We start from the raw sequence: 10547 nt of genomic DNA on the forward strand, positions 1-10547 counted from the left end.
TCTCTCTTTTGAAATACATTCCTTAAATGTCTTGAATGGGATTTTTTTTTTTTCAAAGGATAATTTATACGTACTTTGTCATCGACCGATTCCCTTAAGAAAAATGGGTTATATGTTGTTGGTCAACTAACCACGGAATTAGAATATAAATGTCTGGGTTTCTTCTGGCTGGAACAGCGCCATTTTATGTTCTTTTTGTGACCTGAACATAAAGGCCCACACGCCCCGGCAGAAATACAGGCTGGATAAAAAACCTCAACTTTATTAAATGTGTATTATTTTTATGCTGTTTCTGGTAGCCTATTAATACTGTGTTTTTGAAGAAAAAAAACATTGAATTCGAAATACCAAATGTTTTATCTGGACAAGTTAGACATCTGATGATGATGATTGTAAAACATGTATTTTTTCCCCCAGTTATTGACAATAAAAAAAAAAAAAGTATATTCTACTAGGTTATAGCTTGCACTTATTCTCAACCACAGATTAAAGAGTCAGTTTTGGGGCCTGTTAATTTGCACTGTTGCCGTTCCTTTTTGATAAAAGTATAAATAATAAAAGTATATTTAAGAATACAATAATTGTAATTTCTGTCATATCCTTTTTGGTCTCCAAAATAGGTCAACCTAGCCTATATAATGTTTGCCAAATTGGTTAGATTAGAATTCCGTATTGCGTCAGGCTGTTAATTTGATGCGTAAATGGTCTGTTGAGAAGAGTGCACTGCAAAAAACTGCTCGTATGAGCCACTTTGCCAGTCTGTCTGAAATGTTTTCCCCTTTTGAGAATATGTCCGGGCTGGGTTTGTTGTCTCGACCGAAAGGGGAGGGGCTTCGACAGCTGCTCTGAGCGCTGAGTGGCAACTCCCGCTGTCTGTCAGAGAGAGGACGCTCACTGATTGGATAGAGTGGGCGGATCGGCAGGTGTCCTACGTTCATAGAGGGGCAAGGGTAGTGGGAATGTGATCAATCTCCATCCGTCTACATTAGCAATCACCTTAACACAGTGACAGACACCACGCAAAACTCAAGCAAATTAGTTTGATTTATTTGGTTTTTAAAAACCCGGAAACGTTCACGATCGACTAACAGGGAAACAACGACAGGGCACGTGCTGGGTGAGAAGTGAGAACCAATAGGCTACAGCTCTTCTCCATAATGCACAGTTTGCGCTGTATTTGTTTTTGAGTTGCCGTCTTGAGTTCTCTCTCTTCGGGTTGCCATCCAGACTTCCTCGGTATTGGTGGATAGCCGCATTGGGTTCATCTTGTCGCCTTTACCAGGCTACTAAAGGAGAGAAGCTTGGGGATAGGAAGGAGAGAAAAAGGTACGTTACTTTAATGGTTTAGATTGAAGTTGGAGGATAGTTTTTCAATCCTTCTTCTTTGTGCGTAAATGAGTTTGTCCTGCATTTGAAACAACCTTTAAGCCAAATAAACACAGCCTGTATACATTTAATCACTGTCTCCGATTGCCACACAACGCAACCAGTAGGAAATACAGGTTAAAGTCCTATAACAATATGTGCGCGTTTTGATTCTTACTCCCATTGTCTAATCTATTATTAAATGAATGATCAATTAATACTTGTCAAATCCCCTAAGTGGGCGACTTCAAGTTGAAATCGATTTTTTTATTTTTTTTTACGAGTTGTCAACTTCTTCGAATGTAACTAGGGCCTAATAATTTTATATTTTCATTCCAATTGAAGCATGCTATTTTCTTTTAGGGGGGGGTGATAAAATGTCTAAACTACTTAGTAGATAATTGGAGAGGCGTGTATGGGGTTTTGTTAAATTTATTTAGCTGATAAGGAGTCTTCTGAAATGTTCACCCCCGAGGATTAATCTAAATTCTAATTGGGTTCATTTGCACGAAGATGTTGCCTTTACAAATCACTCTTTAAACAGAGCAGGGGCTGAAAATGTCGTTTTAAAGAACCGTCCGGATACACAGAAATAAGAGCCGCGGTTTGGGCCGCACAGCACGGGGGCCAGATAGTCATCTCGATGAATAGAAGAAATGAGTTTCCGCTCGTTAACGTCAATTTAATTTCCAGTTTTTTAATTTTGGATTGTGCCCCCCCTCCCCCTCCGTGCACGTTAGTAGCCTAACGATAATTTGAACTGGCAAGTGAAATGTTGGCTTCTAAATGTCAACATCCAACCGATACAGTGAAGTGTGGCCATGTTTTTAGGTTATACCTTTCCAGCTTTATTGGGCTACTCAAGGACTCCACTTTGTACTTATGCTAAATTAACTTTTTTTTGTAATAGAATGAGCCCGAACAAAACAATTGTTCCCTAATGGTTGTTATTGAGGGCTCAAAGACGGAGTTTCTATTTGACTGTTTTAGTTTGAGAATAAATGAGACTCTGGGAACGAGGCCTACTCGCACGTACACATCCCCGGACCAGAGCAACTTTCTTTGGCCCTATCAAAAAACATTTCTCAAACTGGAATTATTAACCCATAGCACCATAGTTGGACACAGCTCTCATCGAACTAAATCAACTCAGAAAATAGTTTATATATAACTATTTTCTGGGTTATTTAGTTGGACAGCCTACGTGCCACGGGGTAGAGACAATGGCCCATACTGACGGTGTGTAATTGAGTCCAACGGATTAAAGTGTGGTGCATATCAAACCGATAGCCCAACACTTTGGCTATTTGTAACATTTTATTCAACAAGATGGGATAAACGACAAATGGAGATTATGCAGAATTATGATAAAGTCAAATCTGGCCTATCCAGTTCAGACACAAGGCATCCGACGTTAGTTTATCATTTGGGTTCTAGGAAACGGCCCACACATATTAATAAAAAGTGAATAAAGGATTTATATTGCTAGTTTAACACCTTCAGATGGTTTTTGGTAGAATAGACACCAACAATACATTATGTTCCATGTAGAGTATACGAATTTTAAAAATCCATACATAAACCACGCAGTTTTAACCAACAAGTGAATTAATTTAATTAATATATTTTTCTTAAGCTTATTTTATATACATACATACATACACACTTCAAGACTAATCATAGTGAGTATTATAGTTGGGAATAATAAATCTGACCTGTACTGTATGTCTAAATTCAGAGAAGCAAAGAGGAAAATATGAATTGTAGATCACGGAATGTCTAACTAAACAATATTTCGTTAAACTTTGGAAATCATTAACGGGTTATTTCCAATCCATCTGAAAGGAAGAAAAACAGTGTGTAATTGCCAAAGACTAAGTCATTTAAGTTTTGAAAACCGAGGGGCGCAGCGGTCTAAGGCACTGCGTCTCAGTGCAAGAGGCGTCACTACAGTCCCTGGTTCGAATCCAGGCGGTATCACATCCGGCCGTGATTGGGATAGCCATAGGGCAGCGTCGTCCGGGTTTGGCCGGGTTCTTAACTGACTTGACTAGTTCAATAAATAAATTGCAATTTTCATACCAAACAGGGTTTTCTCGTGTATTAAAAGTACAGCAAATGACCATTGTTTACCAGTCGAACTATTTGTCGTAATCCAGCAGTGATTTACGTCGAACTATTTGTCTTAATCTATAAATTTTTTATTTTTGCAGTGACTTACATCGGCCCCTCTCTCGTCAAGCTGCAACATCGGGGGAAATCGAACTATTGGCAAGATCTGGGGGGACCCGTGACTGCCTCTAGCATGATGTCATACCTCAAACAGCCCCCCTACGGCATGAATGGCCTAGGGCTCAGCGGCTCCGCCATGGACCTACTGCACCCGTCTGTGGGCTACCCAGGTAGGGATACGCGCCTCGCATCCGCCCGTGTTTGAATGGAATGTGTTAGCAAAACCGGTTCTGGATGGCAGGCTAGCTCGGTGCACGGCCCATCGCCCGGGGCTCACACACTCTGCGATGTCTCTCTCCAAATGGAACCAATAAGGACAAACCTATAGGTAACCTATAGTCAGTAACCAAACATAAACATGTCTGAACAGCCAACGATAATGTCAGCAGTGTGCTCGCTGGCGGTTTAGACCCGGTCCGGGCTGGAGGACACCACATGTTGGATAAAGATAGGATTGATTCTGAGCGTAATAGGCTACAACTCGAAATCAAACTTTATTTGAAGTGGATTTACGCATGGTTAGTCATGGAAACGTGAAAATAAATAGCCTAAAAATCGATTGTATTTTTGGATAGTTTTATTTGTTATAGTTGGTAGGCTACATCGAATATTGAAATACAATTTGATATTTCTTATCTCATTATAACATAATGTTTACTGGTAGGACAAAAATAGACTAGCTCAAGTGGCACGAATTATTGTCTTAATATGATTAGTGTTTCTGCTCAAAATAGACACATCATTTTAAAGCTTTCATTTAAAATATTTTGCTCTCTGTTTCAGCGACGCCTAGAAAACAGCGTCGTGAACGGACGACGTTCACGCGCTCGCAGTTGGACATCCTCGAGTCGCTCTTTGCTAAAACTAGGTATCCGGATATCTTCATGCGCGAAGAGGTCGCACTGAAAATTAACCTTCCGGAATCCAGGGTCCAGGTAAAATGTCAACTTTTTTTTACAACTGCATTCGCTCTGCATTCTGGGAGACAGCGATTCATTCATCTCAGGGATTGGTTCAAGGATTAGAGTTGTTGTAACCAACTCAATGACGCACAGTATAGCCGCCCACCCCTGTAGCCCCCTCTTATGCTCCATGGAAAACAAAGACTTTACTTAAGCCATACTTCTCACGGCTAGGAGTTAGCTTCAATAGTGCAGCAATGGCGTTTCCCTATAAAGTCATTGAGCTTGTATTAGTGATTTGGTGAGCTATTGACTGGGTAGCCTCTATATACATATAGTATTGGCTATACCATGTGACTATCTGAGGGATGGTGGTCTTTCTTATCTGTAGTTTATAGTTGTTGTTATCAAAGCTGAATGCCATCCAAGGTAGTGATGACTAGACCTAAAATATGAACACCAATTAAAGGTTCACTGTTGGATGCCATAAAAATAGTCTCTTCCTCCACATATAAACTCCTAGTAATTTATTGGGTCAATGGCCGACGTTTCGGCATCACTTTTTATATATATATATATTAGATATAGCTTTGTTAATTGAACACAAGTCTCTCACACACAGTCCTATAGGCTACTCATGTTCTGAGCAAATGGGTTTTAAAAAGCATGAGGTCGGCACCAAGGCCGACTTCTCACCATTTTAAAGTTGTTGTTAGAATGCGTGTGAAACCAAATGCTCTACATGATCCTCCCCTCTTGGTGCTATAGAGTTACTCTGCTCTGAAGAGAAACTCGATCACCTGTTATCTACAAGGGTGGCATCCCAAATGGCACCCTATTCCCTACATAGTGAACTACTTTTGACCAGGGCCCTATGGGACACCCTATGGACCCTGGTCAAAAGTAGGGCACTATGTAGGGAATATGGTGCCATTTAGGACATACACAAGGTATGAAACTAGAGACTCACGTTGCTAGAAGGGAACAGGCCTGGGTGGAAATTAACATTGATACCTAATAACACCAATTTACCTCCATAATGTTGTTCATCATGGCCTTTTCCCTTTAGAAATGTATTGCGAGAGCCTGTTGTATCGGATGGCTGGGCTGCTAACTCTTGGTTTGGTTAGGTGTGGCTTTAACACTTGGTTGGTTCTGTTTTAATGGTTGATAGGTTCTGTTTGGTTCTAGGTGTGCTTTAACACTTGGTTGGTTGCGTTTGGTTCTAGGTGTGGCTTTAACAGTTGATTCTCTGTTTGGATCTAGGTGTGGTTCAAGAACCGACGGGCGAAGTGTCGGCAGCAGGCACAGAGTGGCAACAGTACCAAGGCCCGTCCGGCTAAGAAGAAGTCATCTCCGGCGAGGGAGAGCACCGGGTCGGAGAGCAGCGGCCAGTTCACCCCGCCTGCTGTCTCCAGCGCAGTCTCCTCCTCTTCTTCCTCCTCCTCCACCAATCACGCGGGGGCGGGCCTCAGCAACACCTCTACCTCCATCAGCACCGTCTCGTCCATTTGGAGTCCCGCCATCTCCCCGGGAAACGGCCCGTTAACACCGGCCTCCGCCCCGCCACTCGCCGAGCCCCCAGGACCCCCGTCCAACGCCTCCTGCATGCAGCGGTCGGTCTCGGGGTCGGTCTCGGCCGCCGCCTCCTATCCCATGTCCTACAACCAGACGACAGGCTACGGCTCCTACAACCCTACCCCGTCCAGCTCCTACTTCAGCGGGGTGGACTGCGGCTCCTACCTGGCCCCCATGCACTCTCACCCACACCACCAGCTCAGCCCCATGACGGCCTCTTCTATGTCGGGTCACCCGCACCACCACATCAGTCAGTCTTCAGGGCACCACCACCACCATCACCAGGCGTACGGAGGCTCCGGCCTGGCCTTCAATGGCTCAGACTGCTTGGATTATAAAGAGCAGACAGCGGCCTCCTCGTGGAAACTCAACTTTAATGCCAGTGACTGCTTGGACTACAAAGACCAGGCCTCCTGGAGGTTCCAAGTCTTGTGAGGACTACAAAGACCAGGGGACTCATGTCTTGTGATTGGTTTACTTTTTTTCTCCCTTCTGTATTTTCTCTCCCTTCCTATTTGGTTTCCTCACTCATCATTTGTTAATTTTTAAAGAGAAAAAAGTATATGAACGTTAAAAAGTAACAGCAATTATAGTTTGGATGGACAGAAGCTCATTGATTGGACTTATTTTTTTATTATTTTCAATAAACGGTCCTTTTTTACGCTTATGAAAACAACTTGAGAGGGGAGTGGGCTTGATTGAAAAGTCGTTTTTACTTTTGTCAATGAAGAAATGTTTCGACCTTTTATGGACTGTTTTAACAAATGTTTCAACCAAACTTCTGTGACCACTATCGTCCTCCTGTCCTGGCTCTGGCGATGCACTCACGTCTGTCTCTAGAATGATGAGGATTACCTACCGTCACCGTGCAAGTGCACGCGCTGCTTACCTCCGTCCATTTCCAATCAAATCCTGTTTTTATTTCTGAAATGTGTTATTTTTAGGATGAAAGAGATTTTAGTCAGCGACGTAAAGGCGCTGAAATATGTATATATGTATTTTGGTCAGTTACAGTGACCACGTTTAGTTGGTGTTTCTGAATTTGAAATTGTTTAAGAACTTTGAAACAACTATAGCCGATGTAAATCTTTCCAAATATTCCAAAGATAAAGAATTGGCCATGAAGTTCCGTTTTTATATACGTTTTCCTTATAGAAAAAAAAAATACATTAGACAACTTGAAATGTCTTGGAGAAACGAAATAAGAAAATATAGAAGCAAAAAATGTATTGGATCATGCTCAATCAGGATTGCAGTCTTTTAAAAGTAAACAAATATTTCAAACATACCTCCTAACTCTCTGGCATTTGTCAATCGTAAAATTTGACATTTTAACAATAGCGCTTGACTTCCTGTTGGAGTCAAAGTAATCATTTTTAAGAATGTGGATTTGCTGTTCCAAGATGCCAGTGAAATGTTGACTGTATCTCAAGGCGACCACCCTTATCCATTCAATAAAGATCCGTCAACCCATACTTCTTAGTGGATTCTGTGTTTGACCCGAATTAACCTACAGTTTCACCCAGTGCTTGGCTTGGACTGATATAGGTGCCTGTACTGGTTTTGTGTGCAGGTAGGCATAGCCTATGCCCTAATTTATGTAGGATTCCTGTAAACAAGTCCCACTTTGTTTTATATGCTTGTTGAAATGTTAATTAGACGAAGTGTAGGCCTAACGGGGTGAATTGATGCAAATGACTCCCATAATTAAAACAAGTTAAAATACATCGTGTAGGCCCTACAGGACATTTTACATTTAAGAGTGTTTGTTTATTTAATCCCTGTGGTCAAATTGAAACGCTGAAATCACTTATTGCTTCAGGGAAATTAAACGTATTTTCTTTTGACATGCAGCGTTAAAACGCTTTAAATATTGAGTCTGTCACATTTTGATCACGGAGTAATTGAATGCGCATATAATTACAAACGCGCGGTATTTCAGTGTAGCGCCGAGAGTCGCGTTTATCCAAAATAACCTGGAAGAATTTCACCGCCTCTGATGCGGTAATTACGTAGGTGGGGCCGGGTTAGCGGGTCAAAAAGCGGAGAGAGAGGCAGCTCGAGGGCATAAACCCATTAAAAGAAGGGAAAATCGGCAGCGTTTTGGCAAGGTTGTTAAGACGTGCATGTTTTAACAGTGTGCGAAGGCCACGCGGATAATGATACTGTCAGAGGAAGACGGGTCTTGAAGGGAGGAAGATCCAACATTGTTTTTGGTCTTAGCCTTCTGAGTTCAGCAATCTTTGACAAGGCACCGTTCTTATTAGTTGTAGGCTTTGGAGTTATAACAGATTGAAGCGGCACAGGATCTTTCTTGTAGGAATACAGGCATGACGCACAGGCCATCTATTTGCAACAAACCTGAAAGTTGATTAAGGGACCTATCAACAAATCCCAGATTGTCCCTTTAATGATGAATAGTATGCAGTAGCAGCTAAATAAACACACTGGCGTGCGTCCCAAATGGCACCTATATTTCCTACATAGTGGAGAATAAAAATGGAATAGGGTGCCATTTGAAATGCGCAGCCTCTTGCTAACTTTAACATTATACGTGTTTGTTAGAGTATGCTTATGTGCGCTTTGAGACATCTGCGACACCGCGATTGTATACAAACACGCGGGAGGGATTTGTCAAATTTGCATCAAACATTTACAACCAGTCTTGGGTATTTCTTTGAAGGAATTGGAGTATTCTGTAGTCTCGTGTTCTTACGTGAAACACGTTCCAACAAACACGACCAGGACTTGAGAATTAGAAATTGGACTTGGCACAACGGAATTGGTTTGACGCATAGGTCAGGTGGAACTTTCGATTTAAAACATTTTTCAGAACGGTCCGTTTCATGGTCCCTTACTTTATAATTTCGTTAAATAAATAGTAGCCTATGTCTCCTATATTTAGACGAGTAATAAACATAAGGCTACCATTTCGTTTTTAAAATACTGTTGCGAATTATTAATTCATAAGATTTCTCTAATTATGAAAAAAGTAGATTATGTAATGTGTTGCCCTATTCGGTGTAAACGCGCATATTCCATACTCTCTCACTATCCTGTGTTGTCCATTACTTCTGTATAAACTAATCACGCAAGGGATAAGGGACTGGATTAGCTTGAATCCGTTTTGTTTTAAACATCCACCCATGAAATAAAATATAGTCCTTTTCGTTCAGACAAATACATGCTATATAATAAAAAATAAATACTGTAAAATATGACTAGGATAATTGGCTTTGCACATGTTGGCAATGGCAGCATATGTTAGTTACACAACTTCTGATAAGGCAATAGAATAGCATGTACAATTTCATACAGAAAACGAGGCATGATTCAGTGAATGTTGCCATTTTAATTGCATCAAAGGAATAACCTTGAATGGCTTTTCAAATCCTGTTAATTCTAATTTAAGTCAGGTAGATAATGCACGCAGGCTAGGCTACTCGCATGCTTATACAAAACATCGGTCTTTTCAAAGTCTCAAAGCTGTAATAAGGCTGCTTTTAAGCAGGCAGCCCAATTCTGATATTTTACCCCCACTAATTGATCATTTGACCAATCATATCAGCTCAAAAAAGATCTGACGTGAAAAGACTTGTGATTGGTCTTGGAGTATAATATTGGGCTGCCTGTGTAAACGCAGCCTTAAAGAGACGCTCTGTAATGAATTATTTCGGCTGTGTTTACACAGACAGGCAAATTCTGATATTTCTGCCCTATTATTGTCAAAAGAAATCTGATCTGATTGGTCAAAAGACCAATTAGTGGCAAAATATCAGATTCAGGCTACCTGTGTAAACGCAGCCTAAATTGCTGTTTTTTTTCTCTCTGCATAATCATTATATTACCACTAAAAGCTCAATGTAGCGACACCAGTTTGAACCTAAGTGAGGTGAGCAGGAACTTGCAGGCCACAGCCAATGGATCAGCACACATTTTTTTTGTCATGGCCTTTTAGGTGTAAAGGTCAAACCTTAGGGCTATATTAAATCCCATTGTCCATTTTCAGCTATGCCCCTCTTAAAGGCAATGTTTCCACATTCACGGTAAACGCTAAACATGTATCAATCGAAAAAAGGACCTTAAAGAGCTCTCTACTCAGTCTGCATCTCTGAAGTGTTACAGATTGCAATAGAAATGTAAAGGTAATTTCCGATTGAGCCGATATATGCAGCGTTTACTGTAAATGCAGTTTCCGCTAACGCGGGAACATTGCCTTTAAGTGTCAGTCGCGCTTTAACGTGGCTCTTTCGCATTACAGATAAACTCCAGCTCTTAGCTGTCTATCCTCTCTAGTAACGTTTATACCCGCCACTAACATGCGGCCGTCGTCCTGATCTTGTCAGTTTATACTTGGAAGATCTGATCACAATCAGTTCTCGATGAGTCATCAGTTCTCAATTTTAATCATCTACAGCTGTCTGAAAATGTGAACACAATGTGGACACAATCAGGACTCTCCACCATGTT

At 41.3% G+C, this 10547-nt stretch overlaps 1 protein-coding gene across 1 annotated transcript; it reads left to right on the forward strand.

Moving 5' to 3' along the window:
- The first annotated feature begins 955 nt into the window (after positions 1-955).
- On the forward strand, positions 956-7552 carry LOC129845828 (homeobox protein OTX1 B-like). The gene is made up of 4 exons (XM_055913753.1): positions 956-1326; positions 3579-3767; positions 4381-4532; positions 5766-7552. Exons 2-4 carry the CDS (start codon positions 3671-3673, stop codon positions 6510-6512), a joined length of 996 nt encoding a protein of 331 aa, XP_055769728.1. The 5' UTR covers positions 956-1326; positions 3579-3670; the 3' UTR covers positions 6513-7552.
- The last annotated feature ends 2995 nt before the right edge of the window (positions 7553-10547 follow it).

This window comes from Salvelinus fontinalis, unplaced genomic scaffold, assembly GCF_029448725.1.
Source record: "Salvelinus fontinalis isolate EN_2023a unplaced genomic scaffold, ASM2944872v1 scaffold_0378, whole genome shotgun sequence".
Lineage (NCBI taxonomy): Eukaryota > Metazoa > Chordata > Actinopteri > Salmoniformes > Salmonidae > Salvelinus > Salvelinus fontinalis.

What these genes read in the sequence shown, in the direction of transcription:
- LOC129845828 (XM_055913753.1), top strand. Translation starts at nt 3,671, where the DNA reads ATGATGTCATACCTCAAACAGCCCCCCTACGGCATGAATGGCCTAGGG. An exon ending in CCCGTCTGTGGGCTACCCAG is followed by an intron (nt 3,768 to 4,380) that starts GTAGGGATACGC and finishes TCTCTGTTTCAG; the next exon opens with CGACGCCTAGAAAACAGCGT. An exon ending in TTCCGGAATCCAGGGTCCAG is followed by an intron (nt 4,533 to 5,765) that starts GTAAAATGTCAA and finishes GTTTGGATCTAG; the next exon opens with GTGTGGTTCAAGAACCGACG.